The 26727-nt window shown below is 45.8% G+C and overlaps 1 protein-coding gene across 1 annotated transcript; it reads left to right on the top strand.

Annotated features, from left to right (window-relative positions):
- Positions 1 to 570: 570 nt before the first annotated feature.
- On the top strand, positions 571 to 4749 carry LOC150054521 (homeobox protein SIX1). Its single transcript, XM_090345373.1, has 2 exons — positions 571 to 1403; positions 3410 to 4749. Exons 1-2 carry the CDS (start codon positions 844 to 846, stop codon positions 3702 to 3704), a joined length of 855 nt encoding a protein of 284 aa, XP_090201499.1. The 5' UTR covers positions 571 to 843; the 3' UTR covers positions 3705 to 4749.
- The last annotated feature ends 21978 nt before the right edge of the window (positions 4750 to 26727 follow it).

Here is a 26727-nt window from a genome sequence, read left to right as displayed (position 1 = left end):
AGCAGAGCCTGCAGCCCCTAAGCTCTGGTCTGCTCTTGTATTATTTATCGCGCTCCATAAGCTATTCATCAATCCATTATTTATTCATTCCAACATTAAGGTAATTAAATATGAGCTCACCGGGAAAGGACAAGTCTGCAAGGAACCAGAGTATGGAGGGAGAGGAGGGGAATTAGAACGTCTGGAATCATTGGTTTGTGCAGAGGTGGGCGCAGCGATCTCTCCCCCTCCTCCCTTCCTCCACCCCCCCCCCCGTGACACTCTGAAGAGGGGGCGGCGTTGCAGGGTCCTACCTCGGTCCCTCTCCCACCCGGCAGGTTCATCCTCCGGACTCCACCTTGCTTCCCACCCTCTCCAGGTCCTTCTCCTCCCATCACTCCCTACCCCCAACCCCACAACGTCGCCCTCCCCACGCGGGGCGGCGTGGCTCTCCAGCCCCGCCGGGCGGCGCGCGGGCTGGCCAGCTTCGGATAGGCGCCGCCCGCAGCCAATCAGCGAGCCGGGGACGCTGCGCGCTTTAAGGCAGCGGCCGGGAGAACAGAAACTAAGTTCCCCGGCAACGAGCAGCATCCACCCCGCGGCCGGCGGGAGCCAGCGAGGCCCCGTCAGGCTACGAAGTGCGCCGGCCGCTCGGTGTCTAGCGCGGGCGCTCCGTTCTTTCTTCCCTTCCTTCTTCCTTCGCCGCCCATCCCCAAGTTCCGCCTTGTTTTTCGGCCTACGCGGAGCCTAGGGAGGGGGTTAGGAGCCGCCGCGTCCCCCTCCCCGTGGCCGACACCCCCGGGCTTTTTCCAGCTCTGCTCGCCGCCGCGTGCGCCCGGGCCGTGCACCCCGGAGGCCCCAGCCATGTCGATGCTGCCGTCGTTTGGTTTTACGCAGGAGCAAGTGGCATGCGTGTGCGAAGTTCTGCAGCAAGGCGGGAACTTGGAGCGCCTGGGCAGGTTCTTGTGGTCGCTGCCCGCCTGCGACCACCTGCACAAGAACGAGAGCGTGCTCAAGGCCAAGGCCGTGGTCGCCTTCCACCGCGGCAACTTCCGCGAGCTCTACAAGATCCTGGAGAGCCACCAGTTCTCGCCGCACAACCACCCCAAACTCCAGCAACTGTGGCTGAAAGCGCACTACGTGGAGGCCGAGAAGCTCCGCGGCCGACCCTTGGGTGCCGTGGGCAAATATCGGGTGCGCCGAAAATTCCCGCTCCCGCGCACCATCTGGGACGGGGAAGAGACCAGCTACTGCTTCAAGGAGAAGTCGCGGGGCGTGCTGCGGGAATGGTACGCGCACAACCCCTACCCTTCGCCGCGGGAGAAGCGGGAGCTGGCCGAGGCCACCGGCCTCACCACCACCCAGGTCAGCAACTGGTTTAAGAACCGGAGGCAAAGAGATCGGGCCGCCGAGGCCAAGGAAAGGTACGAGGCGGCGCGCGCCCGCAGTGTGGGGTGACCCCGGGAAGTCTTCCTTACCCCGACACCTCCTTCGACTCCCCCTCCCGCCCCTGCGGGCGTCCCCCGCCCAGCTCCAGCCGCAGTCGGGAGTCGGTCTGCCGGGCGGCGCCCCGGCTCGGCAGCACCGCCGCGGAAAGTTCATGAACTCTGAGGTTGCCCGCCTGGGACCGGCCTCATTTGCTCCGAGCCCCCCGCGCGTGGGTTTCTTTTGGGGGGGCGAATGTCGGGACGTGTTTTTCGTGCCTCCCTGGCTGGCTGCGCTGGGGCAGAGGAGTGTGTCGGTGGGTGTGTGGGGAGAGGTTCTTGAGATCACCGGGAAGGAAAGTCTGGATTGGTCCCCAGAGGAGAGCGACCCCGTGTCCTCGATGGGCTGTAGGATGGCAAACCCCTCTGCGCTGGCTCCCGGGTACAAGCTGGCTGGAGAGTCGGGCCATGAGCACCCTCCCTCCCCAACTCTAGCCCGGATCTTCCAGCGCTGCCTCCCGGGCAGTTTTGGGGGGGAGAGTTCGCCTCGCGTCGTTCCTCCCTGGGTGGACAAAAGAAGGCGTCTTGAAAAGAAGTATTCGGAACCGAGAGCTTTGGGGGCGCGGGCGCTGCGTGGACTCCCCGGAGCCCCAGGTCCGGGAAGCACTCCGCGCCGAGCTCCCTGGCGCGTGGCCCGCGCGCCGCTGCACGACCATCGGCTGTCGGCGCCGCCGCCCCGGGCGGTGAAAGCCTCGGCGGCCGCGGCCCGGGCTCTGGAGCGCGAGGGGCGGTGTGTGATTAACTCGTTCCTGCCCGCCGTCCTCGCTCAAACACCCTCGGCCGTCAGGCCGCAGAGTTCGCGACTGAGACGGGTACCCGAGGCGGCGGCGGCGGAGAGAGAAGCCCGGCAGTTTGGAGGGAGACCCGATCGCTGCGCCCCGGCGACGTTTCCTTTGTTCGCGCCCTAGCCGGGGGGCTGAAGATCGGACATGCTCGTTGCCCTCTGCGTGGAAAAGTCAGAGCCTCGAGGAAGTTCCGCGGAAACGGGCTCCTAGGCGGGGTGGAGGGGGACTGGGGCTTTGCGGGAAGTGGGGTGGAAGGGGGCGAGGGGCAGGCGCTGGGCGCGCGGGGAAGGCGGAAGCGGCGAGCTCGGAGAAACGCGGCGGCTCCCCCGGGCGCGGTGCGGGGACCCCGCATTTTCTCCGCGGGGAAAGCATGGGCTGGCTGGTGAGTGTTGGCGGGGAGTGTTGACAGGCTGCGGGGTGAGTTGGTGACGTCGAAACTGAGGTCGTAGGTTGCCCACTAGCCTTTCCTTCCCCAAACCGTCTAGTCCTAACTCAGCCAGGCCGGGGGGACCCGCTCGCCGCTGAAATCCCCGACACTGGCGGAGCTCCCTGCGTGTGTGCTGAGGTCACTGGGCCGTTCTGGGCACCACTTCCCACCGCCGGCCCCGCGTCCCCGAAACCACAGGCTCCGGGGCTGGGACCCGCGAACTCGTCGTCCCGGGGTTCTGTCAGTTGCACACGGGGCTATTGAATTGATTGACCCCCCTCCCCCAAACATTTGTGCGTTGGGGACTATGTTTGTCCCTGGGTCATATCTTTGTCACCAACAACCATTTGTTAGAAGGCATTCCAACTTGGAAATGTGGTGCTAGCTGATAGATATTTCTAAGCGTCACTGAACAAAATTAAAAACATTTTGTTGTTGTTTGTGTCAAATAGAATCCCTGCTCCTCTGGCTGGGTGAACTCTGGAAGAGAAAAGGACCTGCTTCCTAGAGGAAGGCCCTGGCTTTGGCTTCCCACTTTTCCAGAGTCCTCACTCTCCTCACCTCCCCCAGGACCCTAGGGGCTGGGTGGGAGGGCAGAGCTCCTCCATTTGGGTTGGTGACAGATTGCACAATGCTTCTTTCCTCCTTCCAGCTCCCCTCCCTTCACCTCACACTTTTTTTTAAAACCTACTTTTTTTTTTTTAACCATATGGTGCTGTCCTTTACTTCTTTAGGGAGAACACGGAAAACAATAACTCCTCCTCCAACAAGCAGAATCAACTCTCTCCTCTGGAAGGGGGCAAGCCACTTATGTCCAGCTCAGAAGAGGAATTCTCACCTCCCCAAAGTCCAGACCAGAACTCCGTCCTTCTGCTGCAGGGCAATATGGGCCACGCCAGGAGCTCAAACTATTCTCTTCCCGGCCTCACAGCCTCCCAGCCCAGCCACGGCCTGCAGGCCCACCAGCACCAACTCCAGGACTCTCTCCTCGGCCCTCTCACCTCCAGTCTGGTGGACTTGGGTTCCTAAGTGGGAAGGGGCTTGGGCCTTCAAGGGATGGCTGGATCAACAAACTGCAGTAACTAGGAACACTTGTATATAGAAGTCAGGAATGATCCTGAAGCTTGTTTCTGGGGTTCTTTGCATATAAAGGAATGGTGGACTTGCACAAATATCTTTTTAACAAAAATCAACAATGGTCGGAAGTAGTCTCCCTTTTCTGTCTCCACTTTTCATTTTTCCCTTCCAGTGAAGAGATCAGGGAAAGAAGGGGCGGGGGAGGAAACCAAAACAACTAACAAAACCATCCAGTCTTGCTGGTTCTGAGCAACCCAGGCACCAGATTCAACAGCCTGTCTTTCCTTTTTTTCTTCTCTTCTTTCCTTCTTCTTCTTTCTTCTCTTTTGTTTTGAATGACAAGTCAACTGGATTTTAATTATTTCCTTTTAATTTATTTATGGAGAAAATATTTTGGGGAAGAGGAAAAGGAAATGAAGAGATAGAGATCAAAATAGTAGTGAGAATAAGAGTCTCCAGCTTGGGAGGAAACTTGCATTCTTGAGATAAATATCAAAAAAATAAAACCACACTTTTTTGATGGCAAGATTAAGTTTACATTTTCATATTTAGTGTTAAATAACTTTATGTAGGTTAAAATAAAAGAGCAGTATTAGGGAAATAAAACAAGTGCCTAAATGTCTTAATACTCTCTATGTGAGACAGTTAGAAGTAGAGGTGACCATTAGTAATACAACTACTTTTGTCAAATTTGGAGGGGTTTTGGGTTGTTGTTTGTTTTCTTGTTTTTTTTAAATGATAAACTAAAAATGTACTAATGTGAAACAGAACAAAAGCAAACACTTCCCTGGATGCCATTATTTCTCATGTCCTAAAAAGTTTCATATTTGTAGCCTACTCCTGCTAAAGGGTTTCTCCTGTTCCCAGTTCTAGCTTGCAAAAAGGATGCCGACAAATCTGGCAAACCGGCATTTGTTACTAAAACAGCATGATGTGTTTTCAGGTTTCTTTTCTATTGTACCTAAACCAGTCTAAATTAAAACTTAGTAGAACACCAGGAGTATGATTCTGTTTCTGAAAGGTGAGTTGTGTATTACTGTCATCGGGGTCCTATTTTTTTTTTAATTTTCTTGCTTTAAAAAAATGGTGGTGATGAATTGATGGGTATTTTCAAGACATGTATGAATCAAGAGTAGTGACTAGATTAATGGTATGACAGAAAGAGGTAATTTAGCTTTGGGGGTATTTATTTTTTTAATTATTTAGATGATATACTTTTGTTTACCACTAGCTTTGCTCCACAGCAATCATAAGTTAACTCAGCTCTTTTTTGTTAACAAGCTTATGACTGTGAAAGTAAAAGTGATTTATCGGCTGGGGGGTGGGGGAGAGGAAACTCGAACAAGGATTTAAACATTATGAATTAATCTGTACAAATAGAAAGCAGACCAGCAGGACAGGAGCTCTATTTCAGTGCTGCCGAGAGAGTGTCCAGAAAAATCCCCATAATCATGTAGGCTCCATGTTATTTTCACCTGGGGCAAAATGATGTATCTTGTGTGTTTAGCTTTTAAAATTAGTGAAACAAATGGCATTATTTATTAAAATTCAACTCAGGATAACAGTCTTACTTGTGTTTTGTGAAACATTGTTCCCCAGGGAGAGTATTTATTTTCTGACATGACAGTTTCATAATTTTCATTTTTCCCCATCCATAACTGTCACCAGCAGTATGTTCATTTCTTGCTTACCCTTTCCGATTGTTCTCGTCCTGATTAAGGAGAAGGAATTGCATGTGGAAGACTGAGGCCTTACTTTGATTTTCTTAAAAAAAAAACACCAAACAATCAAACTGTTTTGGGTTCAAGGGAGAAATGGTCACTGTACAATCGCTTTTACTTATAAAGACATCCCCCCGCCCCCAGTGATGGACAGATGTGCATAGCAGCTCTGAGACCACGGTTTGAGTTGGGAGCTCAGAGTCCCAGTCTCCCTTGTTAGTGTTTTGGATCATTAAGTCAGTGTTTATTTAAGCCACTAGGGTGTTTATTCTCCACGTCTTGGGCCACGGAGAAATGCCACCCTCTGCAGGAGGGGCTCTCACAGGGAATCTCCACACATTCTTCACATTCACTCCCCAAAACAAACACCCTGCACAAAGATAGCTTTCAATGACCCCCGACAGGCTTCAAAAGACACTCAGGAAATTTCTCCTGAAAATAAGGAAGGGCCAATTACTTTAATTTCTTACATGTCCCTCTCTTCTTACTATGATGACTTAGTGCCCCCGCCCCTACTCACCACTCACCCCCCCACTACTCTTCCAGCTCCACTTGGCAACATTTTAGACTCATGAAAGTTCTGTCTCCCTGGCGCAGCCAGCTCACTTCCTGCTCCCATGGCTGGTGAATTTTGAAAATGCCCGCAGATGTGGTGTGGAGCAAAGAAGGCCTGTCCTGTAAAAGCCTCCGCGATTACTGCTTGTAAACTCGTTAAAAGGACAATTTTCTGTCACAGCCATAAACTCTTTGTAAAAAAAAAAAACCCTTGGCACTTGGTCCAGAGCGCGCATATTCCAGATGTGTTTAATAAGAAATTGCACAATGTGCCTCTTTCCTCCATCCTCGGCCTGAAACAGGCGTGAGCGAGAGGAGGCGAGAAAGCTGGATATTGCTCTGAGTTTTCTTGGCAATCATTTTAGAGCGATCATTAGGGGAACTAACCATATTTTTTTTTTCCCTCGAGGAAATCTTCGAGAACCATCTGTTAAGGGACTTCCAATTTATCTTCGCAGCGTCAACGTTGAACTGAATCAAGACTCACTTTTGCTTTCTACTCTACAGATTTCATAATGATAGCCAAAAGTCATGAGCCACGGATAATAGTGTTTAGGACGAAACCGTACATCACTTTGCCAAGTTAAGATGAACCAAAGAATTCTCTTAATAAACAACAACAACAATCTCAAATCGCAAGACAGGATTGCTGGATCTTCTTGCCTTGACCTCCTAGTTGAGAACGAAGTTTCCTAATTTCTCGGAGACCAGGGCTTTGGTCGTGTGTTTCTGGCTTAGCAGGCAAGGACTGAAAAACCCAGTAAATTGCAAGACAGGGGGAAGAGACGGTGGCCTGGGCACCCGAACTCGAACCTATTCTCTGGGCAAAGACAGCTGGGAGACGCCTCGGAAGCGTCGTAGAAGCTCCCAGGAAGACTCAGTGGGACTTGGCGCTCAGGGCGAGCTCGGAGTTGGCTGAGCCTGGATCCAGGTTCGGCGGCTTTCCTGGGCACGCGGCCGCCCAGCCGAGCACCTGGCACCGAGTGCGCGCGGGGCGGCCGGTCCTCGCTCCCTGCCGCGGAGGCGGCGGCGGCGCCCGCGGCTGCAGGAGCTCCACCGGCCGACGCCGCTTTCGTCTCTGCTTCCTGAGGTCTTCAAGCCAAATCTGGAAGCAGGACCTCAGACTGGAGATCCAGAGGCTCGGATCCAGCGCCGCTTCCCCGCCGCAGAGGTCTGGGGGAGCCCTGCGGCGCAGCTCGGGTGTCTCCCTTCTCAGTCCTGGTCGGCGCACTCGTCTCAGGACTCGGATCCCAGCTGAGCTCCAGGCTTGGGTCTGATGGCACCGCCTTGCCACAGTTCCTGAGAGCCTGGCCTCCAGGGAGAAGGCCGGGGCCTGCGTTTCGCTGGGCCTTGCCACTGATGTCATCTTGGGAGGTTTGGGCGCAGCTCCCAATGGCCCTGTGAGGGTCAGGAGCCGAGAAGGTTAAGTTCGAGCAGTGCCTGGGACCCTGGGGTGGGACTAGGCCCTGAAGTGGAGAATGAAGCGGCGCGAGCTGTGCTCAGCGACCTGCGCCCTGGCCACGGGTGGAAGCGCGGTCGTGGAGTCCGGCCTCGGGGTGACCTAGGCCCTGGGCCGCCCGCCCTTCGCCGCCTGTCTCCTCTACTTCTTCGGCTTTGGCTGTCTTCAACCAGGCGCTCTGCCCAAGAGTGCCAGCCTGGGAAGGGGAGCCCTGTCTGAGTTTGCTCCTCCCAGGCCTGGAAGCGGTGCTCTGGCCTCCAGTCTCCCGCACCATCGGGCCGCAGAGCCGCAGAGCCGGAGCTCTGCTTCCTTACCTCGGGGTGTGGTGGGGGGAGGATATGCCTGCGACTCTGGAGCAAGCAATGACTTCTCTAAGTTCAGCCCAGGACCCAGGAGAAAGGCACCACCAAACTCCGTAGCATAGGTTCAGCGGTGGCAGGCACAGTGTTTCCCCCGGGTTTTTTTGGGGTTGAGGGGGATGTAGGGTGGGGTGAGGTAAATCGTGGGCTCGGGAGTTAACAGTTGACTTGGCTGCTAGTGGCTTACGTGCACTCCTTTTTCTGAGCGTCTCCCAGAAGACCACTCTTAAATAAAACTCTCAGCCTATCTGCTTCAGCTGCCCCAAGCCAGAGGAACCGGTGTCGTGCCACTCTACCCCTAGAAGTAGTTTGCACTGAGGGTCCATTCCCATAGGCTGCATATATGCTCTCTGACTCCTAGGGGGGGCCCTCCAGGTGGACTTTGGGGACCCTCGAGATCAAAGAAACCCCCCTTTCCTTCTGATGAGATCCAAACACTCTAGCTGGGCGCATCTCTAAAGGAGATGGGTTAGTTAAGAGAGCGGTGCCCCAGCTAGAAGGGGGGGAAAAACCCGAGTGTGTGTGTGTGTGTGTGTGTGTAGGGGATGTTTTAATCTCCCCAGAAAAAGCGCTTCTCTGGAAAAGCCCCGTTTCCTCTAGCGTTTTAAACCCAGCATGCGCTCACACACACTCACAAGCACACACACAATTTGTTCCAGCTGATGAAATTGGAAACCTGTTTTCCCACTGAGGATGACAATCAGGGTTTTAGACGCTGTGGTCCTTTCAGACAGCGAGAAACAACACTGCAGTAGCATTTAAAAACAAAGAGAAGGAAGAAGGAGGCTGCTTGAGGCACAAGGACACAGGAGGAAAATTCTTGCTCCAGTCATCCCCTTGCCGTTTTCTTCCTTTGAACTTGTTAATGCACAGCTGAGCCGACGATGCAGCAGGTAGACCACCTCCACCCACCCCGTCACTACCTTCGGACCCCTTATCCTTTGAGGGAAAGTAGTCACTGTTCTCCCGTATAATAGGACTAAGTATAATAGGACTAACATATTCTTGGCATCACATTCTTCTTGGTAATTGAACAGGAAGAATGACCAAAAAAAAAAAAAAAGGGGTGGAACGGAAGGAAGGAAAGAAAAACATGAAAAAGAAAGGAGAGAAATCTAAAACTCAAAACACAAACAGTCGTAGCTTTTAAAGAGGGGGGAAAAAGGTTAACTTTAGATTTTTACATTCCCTTTAGGTTACCTGCAGTGGCTGCCCAGCTGTGTTTAAATTGCTGCTGGGTGATACAGAGCCCTCTCCTTTCCTATGTTTTGCAAAGTAGGTAAGTTCTGAACCTGGCAAAGAAACAAATAACCCCTCCCTCCATCTTGTCTACTGCTTCTTACTGTTCCTAAGTTAACTATTTCACAGGACTGACATAGATAGAACCACGTATGGCTTCACTCATGAATTAACACAGGCACAATTATTTTAATACCCTATGCATTTTAATTTGGGGTTTAAATTTGGTGATGACGTTCACGAGGCTTATGCCTCATAGAAAATATTGGGGGGGGGTTGGGGAATTGGTTTAGAACCTGAACTGATGAACATGTGGAATCTTGACATTGATTACATTTTTTTTTTCTGACACAAGATGCTAAATGTCTCAGGATGCTTAAGGAACATATTTGTTAGAGGGAGCAATATTCCAGGGAGCATACCTATAAAATCAACTTTCTGTGTGTTCTTTTTGGGATACTAAGTAGTTTCACAAACTCAGCTCCACCTCCACCCCCTTCCTTTTTGCCCTCAGGCAAGACTTAGCTAAAAGTTCTAATTTGAGTTGCCAATTATCCAAGTGGTCTAAATACCAGAGAAAGACAATAGGATTGTGAGCCCCCATCCAAGAACAAAACAGAACAACCCAACAAACCAAAGCCACATAACTGTGACATCTTTGGCTGGCCCTTATACAAATACTGTATTAAACTGTAAGCATGTGTATACAGTAATGTTCCCCTCAGCATTTGCAGCTTTGAATGTGCTGTGGTGGGGGGGAGGGGCTGGTGTGGTTGGTGGAGAGGAGCAAAAGCTTGCAGTGCTTGCAGAGAAAATGTACATCTTAGGGTGAGATGACACATTCTGCAATACTTTGCAAACACAGGGGTGTGTACAAGGTAGACAGCATTATCTCTGTGTGGCTTTAGAATGCCTTAAAGATGAAAGTAGATAACCTTAAAAAACTTAAGCTAGATAGACCATCAACATGCCTTAGTCTCAATGAAATGAAAAGAACATTTAAACAATTGAACCTTTGTCTGTCTTTGGATTTGTGGTGAATATTTTCTATGCATTGCTGATGCTATATAAACATAACATGCTTCCTCCTGAAGTCCAGTTCTTGATTTTAATTGAAGAATAATATTGCTTGGGGCTCTACCTCTAAGTGTAAATAGCTAATCTAAGAAAATCAGTGTTGAGATTCTGGAACCAATGGCTATTTTCAAAATAAACAGACAAAATCTTCATAAAGGAGGCTTCCCAGTCTCTCCCCTCCTCCCTTCCTCTTTCTCCTCTTTCTCCTCTCTCTCTCTCTCTCTCTCTCTCTCTCTCTCTCTCTCTCTCTCTCTCTCTCTCTCTCTCTCACACACACACACACACACACACAGAGTCATATAAACACAAACTTTTTTGGGTGTATGCCAATCCTGGGACTTGAAATCAGGGCCTGGGGCCTGTCCCTGACTTTTTTTTTCCCCCCTCAAGGCGAATGCTCTACCACTTGAGCCACAGTTCCACTTGGGGCTTTTTGGGGGGAAGTTAATTGGAGAGGAGTGTCTCATAGATTTTCCTTCCCTGGCCAGCTACAGGTCTCATCCTCCTGAGTAGCTAGGATTACAGGCAAGAGGAACTAGTATGTGTGGGGCAGGGAAAGGTGTTGGATTTTCTCATACAGAACCCAAGTAGGGAAGCCAACATGAATGTTCAACATAATTAACATGGGAAGAGTAAGGGAGAGAGAAATATCTATTCTCATAAATTTCTTAGTAACCTCGTGCTAGAAGGTTTTCTTTTATTGAGAGATAACACTGACACTCAGGCAAGAAAGATGGAATCTAGCTGGGTTTAGAGTCTACATCTGTGACTCCTATTAATAAGGTAGGTCCAGGTGACACGAAGTTGCCTCATTCTCCTCAGTTTCCCCACTAAGATGGGGACACAACGAACTAAAAAGAAATTGCGAAGTGGAGTGAGATTTAAGATGCTCACTAAACTCTCATTCCATCATTTTGGTATGAATGTGTGTGTTGAGTCTTCCCAAACTTATTTTGGTTCCCCTGGGGGACAAGAAAGGGTTCATTTGTTTTCTAATAGGCTTCACACAGTGGGCAGGTCTGCCAAAAAGGAGAGGAAACAGAGAACAGCCCTATGATTAATTCTACCTGTTTTTTCCCATGAGCGATCACCTGCTCCAGGGGCCGTGAATAGCAGGTAGCTCTCTCTCTCACTCCTGGGCTCTTGAGAGCTTCGTTTGTTTGGTGACAGCTGAGTGACAAGGCCTGAAACTCGAGACCATCGCCCGGCCTGATGTGGGGATAAAAACCCTGGATGTTCCCTCAAACATTTCAGGAAATGAAAGTTGTAACGCGATCCCTCCGGCGCCCACATCTCCCCCAGCAAACACAAAAGCTCAAAGGAGCCTTCCCGGATTGAATTCGGCCTGCAGTTGATGGAGGGAAAGCGGAGGCCGATGAGGGTGGGGGAGGCTGGGCCTGGGCTGGCTGGCTCTCCGGAGCCAGGCGCGCGAGGCCCGGGCGTCCCCAGTGTCCGGTGCTCCCAGACACCGCAGCCGGGGAGCGTGGTGTAGGGGTCACCCGGAGGTGGGGCAGGGAACCTCGGTCCCCACGCAGACCCCGACAAGGCTAACGCGGCCTGGGCACTGGGTGGCCTCCAAATCACAAACGCTCCAAGGTCCCCCGCCCCATCCACGGCCTGAGCGCGAGCCCAGGCAAAACCTTGGAGACCCCACGCCCCAATCTGAGTGAAGGGAAGACCCCAAGGCTAGCGCTTGGGCTCAGGCGTCCCTTCCGAGCTGGCCACGCCGGCCTGTGGGCGCGCCCAGCCGCCGGGATCATGGCTGGGAGGGTGGGGGTGCAACGAGGATGCAGAGCCCCAACTCCGCACCCTCGCGCTGGGCCCCGCCGTCAGTCAGCACCTTCCATCTGCCTCCAGGCCTCGCCCAGGAAGCTCCCAGCCGGCGGCTGGACGCTGGCCTCGCGGTGGGGATGGGGGCAGTGGGAGAAGCGAGTGGAGAAGTGGACGCTGCGACCCCCAGGTGGCCCCTCCGCCGGTGGCTGGTCGCCGCCTGTCAATCACCGCGCCCAGGGCAGGCCCCAGCTCTCCGTAGGTAAGAGGAAGTAGACTCAGGACCCCTTAAGGGGAGGATTTTTTTTTTTTCTTCTTCTTAAACAGCTGCGACTGGTTTGTTTTCTTACAGAATTTTCTTTCCCACTGTGTTCAGACATCTTTCCCCAGACATTTTTTTTTAAACACTCTCCATTTATTTCTCCAACATTCACCCATAATCCCGCCCTTCTGTCCCCCAAACACAAAAACACATCACAGAGTGAACTGACCTGAGAAGTAGAATAGCACCATGTCAGAGATGCATGGGTTGAGCCCACTTGCAAATTGTGTGGTTTGGGGAAAAGTTACTTCTCTGGTCCTTGATTTCCTCATGGGGGAAAAAATAGGACCTAAAATACTTTTGCACTGAAGGTGGGGGGGAGACTTAAAATGAGCTGAAGTATTGAATGTAAAGCTCTTAGCATCATAGACGGTGAGTGAATACTGGCTGTAATTATAACATCCTTGAAGCCTCCTTAGATTGCCACAAAAGCTGCCTGGGAAAATTCCCGTGATGCTAGAATTTCCATTGAGGAAAGATTATAGCCATTCTCCTTTTGTCTAGAATATTGAAAGAAACACACCTTATTCCACAGAGACCTAAGGTTTGATTGGCTTTTGGGGGCGGGGGTTGGAGGGAAGGGAAGGGATAGTCAAAGCTGAGATTTATTTCTTGAAGTTCTGAGTGTAGAAGCTAGGAGTTTCACTGTGGTAATTTGAGGAACATTTATGCCTATAATGCTTAGACTTTGCTATTTTCTTCATGATTTGAACTCTTATGCAGATGCTGTCATATAAGGTAGGATTCCATTGATGGAAAAGAAAAGCCACTTCAGTGTGCCTGAAGATGACAAATGGCTTTGAAGGGAAGGAAAGCTTTCAGCTGAGTAGAGGATTTAAGGCCCCACCTAAATGTGTCAACATAAATGTAGAATAAGAAAGTACTTTGAAGATTTAATGCCTTGCTGATGTTAAAACAGTGCTGGATATAATGGCACCCGATAAATACTTTTTGAGTAAATTAATGAGCTGTTGAAATGATGTAGAGTTTTTAGATAGAATACAATTCCCAGAGTTGGAATTCTGCAAGAAAAGACCCTCATGGGTCCATTTCTTTCTCTGATGACATTCTCTAATGATCAGCAAGGATGAATTGTTCATTTTGACACATATCTTTTAAAAATTGAAGTATTATTGAAAGCAAAACATGTAGCTAAAATTTGCTTAGGTAAAAAGGAAAGAGGAGGGAGAGAGGAAGAGAGAAAGATTTTCTGTTACACAAGAAGAGAGAGATTATGTTGGGACTCTTGATAGATAACTCTACAGAGTAAATAAAATGTACATGTGGTAAGTAATTTGGTAATTGTGTGTGTGTGTGTATATATATATGTATGTGTGTGTATGTATGTATGTATGTATGTATGTATGTATGTGTGTATGTGTGTGTGTGCTGGTACTGAAGCTTGAACTTAGGGCCTAGGTGCAGTCTTTTAGCTTTTGTGCTTAAGGCTAGATCAACTTCCAGGTTTTTGGTCGTTAAAGAAAAGAGTATCTCAGACTTTTTTTTTTTTTTTTTGATGTTGTTGCTTTGACTGGGGCTGGCTTCAAACAGAAATCTTCAGATCTCAGCTTCCTGAATAGCTGGGATTGCAAAGTTTGAGCCATCTTGGTAACTTGATAATGCAAGCTAAATTGGTAACTTCAAAGATGAACTGGTGAACTATGATTCTTTTGCAATTATATTATTGGTTTTACTGATAGCAGCACTTTTATTCAATCCTTTAACCATATTTATCTTTCAAAAAGTATCCTGGCCAACTAAAAATTATGCATGTTTAAAAATTTTAGTTTTTTTTTTTTTTGCCAGTCCTGGGCTTGAGCTCAGGGCCTGAGCACTGTCCTTGGACTTTCTCAAGGTTAGAGCTCTACCACTTGAGCTTTAGCACCACTTCCAGCTTTTTTCTATGTATGTGGTACCAAGGAATCGAACCCGGACCTTCGTGCATGCTAGGCAAGCACTTTAACCACTAGGCCAAACTCCCGGCCTAAAAATTTTAGTTTTGACAAGTTGATTGATTTGCAGTCTGCCCACATATGCTGAAGATGAATATAATTCTTTGTTGTGTGTTAACAAAATACTATAGTATATGCTTAAATTCCTTGAAGTAGATGTAGAGAGAGCAGATGTTTAGACATGTACTCCATTTTTTTGTTGTTGTTGTTTTGATGTTTTTCCAATCCTGGGGCTTGAACTAAGAGCCTGGGCAATATCCCTAGTCTTCTTTTGCTCAAGGCTAGCACTCTACCACTTGAGCCACAGTACCATTTCAGCCTTTTCTGCTTATGTGGTACTGAAGAATCAAACCCAGGGTTTCATGCATGCTAGGCAAGCACTCTACCACTAAGCTACATTCCTATGCCCAACCTTGGTTTTTATTCTCTCTCTCTCTCTGTCTCTGTCTCTGTCTCTGTCTCTGTCTCTGTCTCTGTCTCTCTCTCTCTCTCTTGCTTGCAGACGTGAAGTTGGCCACATACATTCGGGACAAATATATGTTCTAATATTATTTTATTTGGAAGTGAACACAGAATGGATAGAGGATAAAGTGAGTCATTGGGCTTGTCACTTTTAAGAATGTCATGCCAGGGCTGTGAGTTTGACCTAGTGGTAGAGTGCTTGCCTAGCATGCACCATGATCCAGATTTGATTCCTTGGTACCAGAAGTAGAGCTGTGGCTCAAGTGGTAGAGCTCTAGCCTTGAGAAAGCCCATGGATAGTGTTCAGGTCCTAAGCTCAAGCCCAGGACTGGCAATAAAAAAAATGTCATGCTAGATAAACATTTGGTAGGGACCATGATTATATTGCTGCTTAAGCATTTGCATATCATAAAATAATATACATAAAGCCAGGGCCAGGAGTTTTCAGAATTATTCTTTTTTTTTTTCCTTTATTTTTCTTTTGCCAGTCCTACGGCTTGAACTCAGGTCTGAGCACTGCCCTTGGGCTTTCTCAAGGCTAGAGTTCTACCACTCGAGCCATGGCACCACTTCTGGCTTTTTTCTACATATATGGTACTGAGGAATCAAATCTGGGTCTTAGTGTATGCTAGGCAAGCACTCTACCACTAGGCCACACTCCTGGCCTATTCTTTTTTTTTTTTCCTACTAATTTATTTATTTATTTATTTTTTTGTGCCAGTATTGGACTTGAACTTTGGGCTTGAACTCGACCTGGGTGTGGTCCCTGAGCTTTTGTATTCAAGGCTTTACTGCTTGAGCTCTACTTCCAGCTTTTTTGGTGATTAACTGGAGATAAGAGTCTCATGGAGTTTCTTGCCTGGGCTGAAACCACAACCCTCAGATCTCAGCCTTCTGAAGGATTATAGGCATGAGCCACTGACTCCTAGCTTTCTGCTGAGACTCTTTTTTTGTGGGTCGTGGGGCTTGAACTCAGCCTGGGCAGTTGTCCTTGAGCTCTTCAGCTCAAAGCTGCCACCCTACCCTTGAGCCAGGCCCCATTTTTCATTTTCTAGAGGTTAATTGGAGATAAGAGTCTCAGGTCCTTTTGTGCCTGGGCTGGCTTTGAACCTTGATCCTCAGATCTCATCCTCCTGAGTAGCTAGGATTACAGATGTGAGCCACTACTTCTGCTGAGACTTTTAACATGACTAAAAGAAAGAATTATGTAGCTTCTTTTTTCCTTTCTAAATTGTTTCAGCAGCCACATGTTTAGAAACAAGAAATAGGTTCATGTGCTCACTCACAAAAGAAGAAATAAGAGAAAGCATTTTATGCTGTGAAGTAAGTTAATTTAAATTAGATTAAACTTTGCAGTGGGTGCTTCAAGGAGGTTTGGGTAGATGCCAAACCTTAGCATATCATTCAAGAAATGAAAGGGCCTCAGGGCATTCCAAAAGGCATGTCCGCTCTAAATCAGCTTTAGTTCATTTCAAATAAAAAATATATGACTGAACTTGAAGGCCAGAGAAAGAGGGAAGTTTTATTTCTACTTTGCAGATGTATCACAATGAAAGGAAATAAGTGTGTCAATCTAGGCCCTGTTTTAAAATTTCTGAAAAGGATTTCTATCTCACTGCTGAGGTAGGGGTTCCTGTTCAATCACTTAGCATCCTCCAAGCTGAATGACCTATTTGTCCAGATGCTCGGAAGTAGAGCCACCCCTACCCCCACCCCTGGACATCATGTATAGCTAAAGCGGAATTACCCTCATAGAGTTCTTAGAAAATAACAGAATAGATGTTTTACAATTTTAATTACAGATCAATCTTAGATAGATGACTACTCTCTTGACTCTGAGATTTTTTTTTTGATTGAGGCAAAACGAAACCATGGAAAAGTAAGCCCATTTCATATCAAATGTAAAAATGTTAATGTTAGTTAGCTGAGCAAAATAAGGAATGAAATAAAATGCAAGTTTTAGGTGCTAAACTTCAAATCTTCAGCATTGTATGACTTTTTTTTTTTTTTTTTTTTTTTTTTTGCTTGAACTTAGGGCGTGAGCACTGTCTTTGGGCTTTCTCAAGGCTAGCACTCTACCACTTGAGCCACAGCACAACTTCCGGCTTTTTCTATGTATGTGGTACCAAGGAATTGAACCGGGATCTTTGTGCATGCTAGGCAAGCACTCTATTGCTAGGCCAAATTCCCGGTCTATCCCTGCCATTTAAAAAGAAAATGAGGGGTGGGGGGTGTGGGGGGGAGGGTAATGGGTACCAAGACATGTGAAAGGGTATCAATGTATGGAATTAATGCACCTTCTATCTGGCAAATATCATGTAACCCTTTTACTAATTACAATAAAAAAAATTTAAAAAATAAAAAAAAAGAAAAGAAAAAGAAAATGAGTAACTCACATATAATTTCAAAACAATGACTTAACCAATTACCTAAAATAGATAACTATAAATTAATAGAAGCACCAAAAATGTTGTGAAACCAGAAATAAAATTCACCATAGAACAATGTTGTTCTTATGAACAACCCAGATGGTTAATAGGTCTTAAGAAAGATCTATTTTCACCCTTCTCTTGAGAAATGTACCAAAGGAAGTATGGTAATGAGGATTAGGAGAGAGGGAACACTGCTAGCCGGTGAGTGAGCTGTGTATTGTATTACCTGCAGGAGCTGAGGCAAAATACCCATAAAATAGCCTTTCAGATTCAGTTTGTCTCAAGTTACATTGTGAAATTCAGTGGTTTTGGTGCTGTTGTGTACCTGTTGGCTCCCAGGAATTACACAGAGTTGGGGTGGGTCAATCCTTGCACAGTGGGACATGCAGGTAGGACCAGAGGCATTGAGGTTTGTGGTTTTCTACAGGAAATGCTTTTGGTGATTGCTTGCCCCATTGGGTAGTATGGGTAACAAGCAGAAGATCTGAGCCAGATCCAAATCTTCCTTGGTTTCCAGGCCAGTTTACACTGTGAAGACTGATTTGCTATCACTAGTCTTGGATATGTGTCATTGTCCCTTTCTGATCCAGTACATCAACTGGTTAAAAGCTGAAATGACAGTCTTTCATATGTTAAAAGAGTTTATCATGATGTATTTCTTAGCTGAGAAATAAAACCTCAAGTTCTGGCCACACAGTTTATCTTAATACTCTTTAGTTAGCTTGAGAGAGGTATCAATAATCCTGCTATCCTGGCAGAAATTGAGGATTAAGACTTCTGGTATGTGTCAGCCATAACTGGAGATAGTCTTTCTTTCTTTCTTTTTTTTTTGTTTCTTCCTATTCTAGACATCAGTGGGAGGTGAGTAGGTAGCTATTAGCCTGATGACTAGAGCCACTTTAAAGAATGTCTATTTTGACATTGAATTATATAACTCTTTATGACTGAATAAAATATTCTTTATTGGAGAAACTCTATGCGAATTTCTAAATTTAGATAAATTATTGAGTTGATGATAGTAATGGATATATTCATACTGTATAGCCTTATTGTTACCAGATTGATAAAAGTAAATTAATGCCAGGCACTGGTGGCTCATGCCTGTAATCCTAGCTACTTAGGAGGCTGAGATCTAAGGATTGGGGTTTGAAGCCAGCCCAGGAAGGAAAGTCTGTGAGATGCTTATCTTCAAGCAGAATAGTGGCTCAAAGTGGTAAAGCACTAGCCTTGAACACAAAAGCTCAGGGACAGTACCAAGGCCCAGAGTTCAAGCTCCACCACTGATAAAAACAAAGACACAAAAAACAGTAAATTAATAATAAAACTTAAGTTTAAAAATTCACATGAGGCCAGGCACTGGTTGTAATCACGCTTGTAATCTTACTCAGGAGGCTGAGATCTAAGGATCATGGTTCAAACCAATCTGGGCAGGAAAGGCCATGAGATGCTTATCTCCAATTAACTACCAGAAGAACCAGAGTGGAACATTGGCTCAAAGAGATAGAGCCCCAATGTTGAGCAAAAACAATCTCAGAGACAGTAACCCATGACAAAGTGAAAGAGAGAAAGAAACATAGCTAATGTAGTTAACTTTGCATGTATGAAAAAGAAACAAAGAAACCTGTGGAAACTGTTTTAAGAAGGGGACAGAGAAGAGGAAGAATGATAAAAGGAAAGAGGCTAATCTGCATACATTGTATACATGTGTGGAAATATTATGATGAAACCCCTTTGTGCAACTAATATATGCTAATAAAAAAACAGCAATTGGGTTTTATGTAAATCATTGGATTCTTCAGAAGAGTGCATTTCCATCTCAGAGAAAGTTCATTTATGGTTCATCTTAATGTCAAAGACAAATTTCATCTTGAAAGCAAGTTAGAGACAGTAAACAAGACCAGCAGTGAATTCCTAATGATTTTTTTGGGTAATATATGTGAGAATCCCTATATCTATTTATTTTCTCAGTACTTTGACTTAGCTAGTCCTCTCTTAAAACGTTGTACCCTTCATGCTTTCACATCTTATTATTTCACACCTTCTCATATCCATGTCAGGTAGAGCTGATGCAAGTGTCTTTACACATAGAGACAATATCAGTCTTTATTGTTTGATTCATTCCTTCAACAATCATAGGCAATCAATTGTAGCTAGTGGGAGGCCTAATCTTAGAATTGGTAATGAAGTTGGGTTGAAAGGGAGAAGAGTAAATATTTTCTCCCTTTTCTTGATAATGCTTTGTTTATAATCAGCCAAACATTTGAAAAAGGAAAAGTGTAATAGTAGACAGGATTAGATAGATGACTTTGTGAACTTGTGCTGCCTGGCTGAGCCCGTTGGTTTGCATGGAAAAAGCAGACAAGTCAGCACAGAGTTTCTCTGGTTTCATTATTTTCACCAGCAATGAATCCAAATATTTAGCTATGCTCTCAGTGTTAGAACTTTTGCCTAGAAAAAAATTGGAGGAAAATTGCAGTTGCTATAGAGGTACAAGTAAAATGATAATAAAAGCAAGGTTTAAAACATCAAGCATCTCATGGGAATTGAGACTCCGAAATGTCTTTGTGAAGGATACAGGAAAAATGGTGGAATGTACTATAGTTCATTTTTTCCTCCTTTTTGTGGTTTGGAATTGAACCTATGGCCTACATGCATGCTAGGCAAATGCTCTACTACTGAGCTCTATCAACCGCCTTGTTGAACTGTTATTGGAACATTTTTCTACCTTGAGAATTTGGCAATAGGTAGAAAACCACCATTGTGAGAGGCCTCTCTTCCCTGCTGATAGTGTGTTAAGCTGATTGTCTCAGAAGGGGTCTGCCCATAGCCTCTCATTAATTCATAGTTGAGGTTGCATTCATTTTAGAGTTGAGCTTTCTAAACATAAAGAGAATTACCCTTTTAAACAATGAGTTGAGAATTATGGGGGAAAAGTAACTATTCAAGAGCAGCTCATGAAATGGTTCTTGAGTCCAAAGTAGCAATAACAGCAGGAAGTTGGCTCTGGACTTCAGCTGTAACTCTATACAGGCTTGCTTTATCGCCTCATCTCTCTCTCTTGGTAAGATTGTGCTGGTAGAAACTGGAAACTGTTCAGGTAGCCTAGGAGATACACTACCTCTGAGAAATGAAAAGCAGAGTTTCACAAAAAAGCATTAGGGAAACAGTACATATTTTACCACAAAGATGTGGGCTAGTTTCATACATAATACAATATGGTGTTATGCATACTATATATTAGATTCCTGTTTGGGATCCTAATGGGTTTTGTTTTTTTGTTTTTTTTTTTTTTTTTGGTCAGTCAGGAGGCTTGAACTCAAGGTAGGGGAGCTATTCCTGGGTTCTTTTGCTCAAGGCTAACCCTCTACCACTTGTGCCACATTGCTGGTTCTGGCTTTTTCTGTGATTAATTGGAAATGAGTCTTATGGGCTTTTTGTCATCCGGGCACCAGTGGCTTAAGAGTTCAGGTTTCTTGCACACATCTGGCATTCTACCACTTAAGGCACAGGCCCACTTCTGGCTTTCAGCAGTTCATTGAAGATGGCATCTCCTAGACTTTTCTGACCAGGCTGACTTCAAAGCTCACCCCTCCAGTTCTAAGTCTCCTGAGTAGCTAGGATTAAAGGTCTGAACCACTGGTTCCTGGCTATATTAATTCATTAAAAAGAATTTCTAGTGTTATTTCTAAAAGCAATAATTTTATCCTCAATAAATCCTTCCCAGTCTTATTCAGAGAGAGATTACAGAAGTTGGGGTTTAGCACCTTAGTGAAACCTCCAAGGGTCTAGAACTGAGGCAGAAATCCAAACAATATCTCACAGAATCCCAGATTGTCCACACATATGGAATTACCGTGCGGAATTTTGGGGACTTAGCCCCAGTCACCTTCAGAAGATGCCATCATAGTCTTTTAAATTTTTCTCCACTGAGAGAACGTTGACCCCAGTGGTTTCTAAACAACGTAGATACATCATTTTCTTTGCTGAGCATTCAGTACATACCTCTAGAGTGTTCTCACATAGTCACATGTTGTTCTCTTCAGAGGCTGGCTTCATTACTGAAGGTTCAGAGAAGAGATTCACAGCAAGAGCTAATCTGCAGTGGAGGAGCGAGGAGAGCCTGTTCTTCAGCAAGGACCTGCTCCCCTTTCCTATTGGACCTAATTCTCCGTAGTGCTCCTTCTTTTCTGTAGCTATGCTATGTTTTATGGCATGGATGGCATCTGAGGGATAATACCAAGAGGGAGAAGATGGACATCAGTTGTATGGAAGGTGCATTTTAGTTCTCTCAGAATAACAAGTTCCAGCTGAGCAGCCAACTCCTAGACAGTGTTCCCTGAGTGGGTGGCTCCCTCCTCCTCCTCCTCTTCCTTCTTTTCCCTTCTTTCCTCCCTCCCTCCCTCCTTCCCTTCCTCTTTCCCTTCCTCCTTTCCTTCCTTCCTCTCTCTTCATTCCTTTCTACCTTCCTTTCATTCATCCTCCTCCACTCCATCTTACTTGCTTGTCTTCTTGTCCTGAGGATTGAACTCAGAGTCTTACAAAAGCTTCACCACGGCATAGGAATGTGGCTCAGTGGTAGAACGTTTGCCTAGCATGCATGAAGTCCTGGGTTCCATTTCTTAGTACCACATAGACAGAAAAAGCTCCAGCTGTGGTGCTGTGGCTCAGGCTATGAGTAAAAGAAGCTTAGAGACAGTGCCCAGACCCCAAGTTCAAGTCCCAGGCCTGGCATTAAAAAAAAAAAAAAGCTTCACCACTTACACTATGCTTCTAGCTTGTTTTGCTTTAGTTGTTTCATCAGATAAGATCTTGTACTTTTTGCCTTTTGAGTCTTGAATAGCTGCCTTACAGGAGTGCACCACCATTCCCAGCTTGTACTTTAGTATCTCCCTAATCTTGTGTGTGTGTGTGTATGTGTGTGTGTGATGGGGCTTGAATTTTGGGCCTGGGCATTGTCCCTGAGCTCTTCAGTTCAAGGCTACCCTCTACCACTGAGCCACAGGGCCACTTCCCATTTTCTAATGATTAATTGGAGATACGAGTCCCACAGGCTTTAGTGCCCAGGCTGGCTTTGAACCGTGATCCTCAGATCTCATCTTCCTGAGTAGCTAGGATTACAGCATGAGCCGCCTAGGGCTTGCTTCCAGTTGAGATCCTCCAATCTCTTTTCTAAGTAGCTGAGACTATAGGTGTGAGGTACCAAGGCTGTTGAATGGATGAAAAGATGACATTCAGTAGCATAAGGAACCATGAGAGACAGGAACCTTTTTGCTTTGCTTGGGTATAGTGCAAGGGTAAACTATACTGGGAGAGATTGGAGTGAGACACCATATTAACATACATGTTAACATATATGTGAAAACAACGTCATATATAAATTCTAAGAAGAATGGTAATTGAATGAAAATAAGTTGATGGATAAAATTGAAGATTGAATAAAAAGTCTTTAAAGTCAAACTAACACTAAAGTTTGTGTGTGTGTGTGTGTGTGTGTGTGTGTGTGTGTGTGTGTGAGTGAATATGTCTGTATTTTGTGTGCCAGTACTGGGGCTTGAACTTGGGTCCCTGTGATTTGCTCAACGTTTTCACTCAAGGCTCACATTACACCACTGAAGCCACAGCTCCACTCCAGACTTTTATCTGGTTGATTGGAGGTAAGAGTCTCAAGGAATTTTCCACCAGGACTGGCTTCAAGCTGCAAGCTTCATACCTCAGAGTAGCTAGGATTACAGGTGTGAGGCACTAGCCCCTGACGTCATCGCACCCATCTTAATAAGGTGACTCGTCAGGGAACTTAGCCCTGAGCACTATGTTTTGGCTGCGCATCCCTACGATTTATATGCACGGACTGTCTGACATTCAGCCCGCTATGTTTGTGGTACTGGGTGAACCAGAATAAAGAGGCAACTTTTCATTTAGTGCCATGGTCACCAGGGTTCAATGCCAAGTGGTTCTGGCTTGCACCAGCCTTGGTTCTTCATTCCGTTTCTTACATTCTGTTGAGAAGGATGAAATTTCTGTCCATTGAGATAATATATTTTGGTCAGATGGATAAAGGTCATGATGACCCACAAGATGAGAGAGAGGCCTTTGCTCCTTGGGTCTGGAAGAAGAAACTTGCAGAGTTGTTTTTCTGTGGCCTGAAGACCACTAATATTTCCTCCATAAAAGAGCAAACATTTGGGCAGGGAGCGTGGCCTAGTGGTAGAGTGTTTGCCTAGCATACACAAAGACCTGGGTTCAATTCCTCAGTACCACATACGCAGAAAAAGCCAGAAGTGGTGCTGTGGCTCAAGTGGTAGAACACTAGCTTTGAGGAAAGCCCAAGGACAGTGCCCAGGCCCTGATTTCAAGTCCCAGAACTGCGAGGGGGGGGGGCGGGGGCGGGGGAGAGCAAACATTCCTGCTTCTAGAGCTGATTCTTTTCTTAGCAGGATAGGAAATGGAGCTTGAACTCAGGGCCTGGGTACTATCCTTGAGCGTTTTCACTCTACCATATTGAGCCACAGCAACACTTCTGGTTTTCTGGTGGTTAACAGGAGATACAAGTCTCATGGACTTTCCTGCCCAGGCTGGTTTTGAACTGCTATCCTCATATCTCAGCCTCCTGAGTAGCTAGGATTACATGTGTGAGCCACTAGAACCTGGCTCAAGTTGATTCTTAATTCTTGTGTTTCCCCAGTTTAGTCATCTGGAAGCCTTGTCTCCTGGATAGGCACCCAAGTTTTGGAGTTGGATGAGACAGACTCGGTTTGTCTGTGTCTGTGCACTCTGGAGCAAAGCACTGCATGAGTAGTAACAGTAAACTGCAGTGCAGATCATTACTTCTGTGCAGTGGCAGCCTGGGAAGAATAGTAATCACATAGTAAAGCCTTCTGCTTAGAGGGAGACATACTGGGTAAAGGCTCTTCTTTAATTCCCATAATCCTAAAACATAAGTTTTCCTCTTATTCACATCTGAGAAACAAGGTAACAAGGCTTAACTAGATGATGTAACTTGACTCTAAACTTCAACATCCTTTCCTGCCAATGGTTGCTAATTCGGCTGCTTGCCTCACAGAGTTGCCAGAAAGATTAACCTACTATATGTTTCTGGGCAAGGTGGAACATGCCTGTTGGATTTTAAGTCATGCCAGTTTAGGCTATGCTAAGGGGTTGGGGGTAGGTAATAAAAGGGCTGTCCTAATAATGTACACTTGTAATCCAAGCTATTCAGGAGGCTGACATCAGAAGGATTGTGATTGGAGGCCAACTCAGGTAAAGAAAGGCTTAATAAAGGGAGTTTGGCCTAGTGGTAGAGTGCTTTCGAGCGTGCACAAAGACCTGGGTTTGATTCCTTGGTACCACATACATAGAAAAAAACTGGAAGTGTTGCTGAGGCTTGAGTGGTAAAGCTCTAGCCTTGAGAAAGTCCAAGGACAGTGCTCAGGCCATGAGCTCAAACCTAGGACTGGCAAAAAAGAAAGAAAGAAAGAAAGGTTTAATAAAGCTCTATCTCATCAATAAGCTGGAAGTGGTAGTGTGTGCCAGTAATGCCAGCTTCCAAGGATGGCAGGGCAAAACCACAAGACTTATCCAAAAAATAAATAAAAAAGGGTTAGCATCAAACAGGAGACCATCTTCACAGTAAGCATGAGATCCTGAACTCAAACTCTAGTACTGCCAAGAAAAAATTGCTGTATCATGCAGTGTGTGTGTGTGTGTGTGTGTGTGTGTGTGTGTGTGTGTGTGTATATGTTGTTGCTGGTACTAGACTTGAACTCAGGACTTGGACTGAAGCTCTACTTCTAGTTTTTTGGTGGTTAATTAGAGTTAAGATTCTCATGGACTTTCCTGCCTGGAATGGCCTTCTGAGTAGCTAGGACTACACGTATGAGACACAATACCCATTTAGTGCAGGTTTTTCAGTGTATGCTATGTGAGTGTTCATCAAGTGGCAAAGTTAGCTAGTATTAGTATACGTGATTTTAAGTAGTCAATTAGATCTTATTTTACTAAAATAATGAGGTGACTAATTTTCTAGTTGGACATAGATGGTATGGATTATTCAAAATGAATAATTCAAAGGTCTGCACATAGCCTAATTGATCATGATACTTTATTCCTTTTCAAAACAATTCCTGAGCCTTCATGAATTATATGTTTGAATTGGTTGCCACCATTGCTATTTTTTTTTTTTTTGTAGGTCATGGGACTTGAACTCGGCTGCTGTCCCCAAGCTCTTCAGCTCAAGGCTGCCTACCTACTCTTGAGCCAAGCCCCACTTCCCATTTTTCTAGAAGTTTATTGGAGAGAAGAGTCTCAGATCCTTTTGTGCCTGGGCTTGTTCTGAACATTGATCCTCAGATCTCAGCCTCCTGAGTAGCTAGGGTTACAGGCGTGAGTCACTGTGCCCACCTCTTGTTTTGTTTTTTGGCTTGAATTCAGGTCTGGGCACTGACCCTGAGTGTTTTTTTCATTTTTTTTTTCTCAAGGTTAACACTCTACTACTTGAACCACAGCTCTACTTCTGCTTTTTTTTTTTTTTTGGTCAATTGAGGGGCTTGAATTCCAGGAGTGGGTGCTCTGAGCCCTGTCTCTGAGCTTTTGTGCTCAAGGTTAGCACTCTACCATTTTGAAAAATAGCTCCATTTCCAGTTTTCTGAAAGTTGGAGATAAGAGGCATTCCTGCCTAGGCTAGCCTTGAACCCCGATTCTCAGATCTCAGTCTCCTGATTACAGGAGGATTACAGCCATGAACCACTGGCACCCAGCATTTCCACCATTGTTAAGTCATTCTTAGCTTGTTGTGTATATCTGTAATCCAGATAGTTGGAGTAAGGCCAGCCTTGCCAGATATTCTAGCACAACAAATATACAAACAAATAAAAATCAGTAGGGCTGGTTGTGGTTTTTGCCTATAAATCCCAACTGAAGAAGAACGATCTAAGTTAGAAGCTAACGCACTTGAAGACAGAAGACTATTAAAAAGCAAATTAAAGGGAAATAGGACTGGGAATTTGGCTCAAGTGGTAGAGTACTTTGAGGACATAAATCAATTATCACCATTACTTCCATCATCGCCAAAAATAAAACCAACAACAATAAAACAAATGAACTAAACCCAACAACAAGAACAACAAAACCCCCCAAAATGAAGAAGAAGAAGAAGAAGAAGAAGAAGAAGAAGAAGAAGAAGAAGAAGAAGAAGACAACAAACATTCTTTACCAAGGAATGTCTTTTTGTCTTTCATTTTCCTCCATTTAATTCATTCTAATTCAAAATAGTTTTGGCTTTCTTTCTTTCTTTCTTTCTTTCTTTTTTTTAATTTTTTATTGTAATTAGTAAAAGGGTTACATGATATTTGCCAGATAGAAGGTGCATCAATTCACATACATTGATACCCTTTCACATGTCTTGGTACCCATTATCCTCCCCTCCACTCCCCCACCCGTCTTGGTTTTCCCCCCTTCCCTATCAAATTTCAAATAACCAAATACAAATAAATTCAATATATCAGATAACAAAGTGAGATACTGTAACAATATGAGATAACCAAGGGACAGCAAAGGAGATGAGAGACAACATAGTACATTAAGGACAACAATCATTCGTTATATGGCTTTTGTTTCAATATCCTGGAGGTC

Source organism: Megascapheus bottae, chromosome 14 (genome assembly GCF_031878675.1).
Source record: "Megascapheus bottae isolate mThoBot1 chromosome 14, mThoBot2.hap1, whole genome shotgun sequence".
NCBI lineage: Eukaryota > Metazoa > Chordata > Mammalia > Rodentia > Geomyidae > Megascapheus > Megascapheus bottae.
This window is presented reverse-complemented; position numbering and strand designations above follow the sequence as displayed.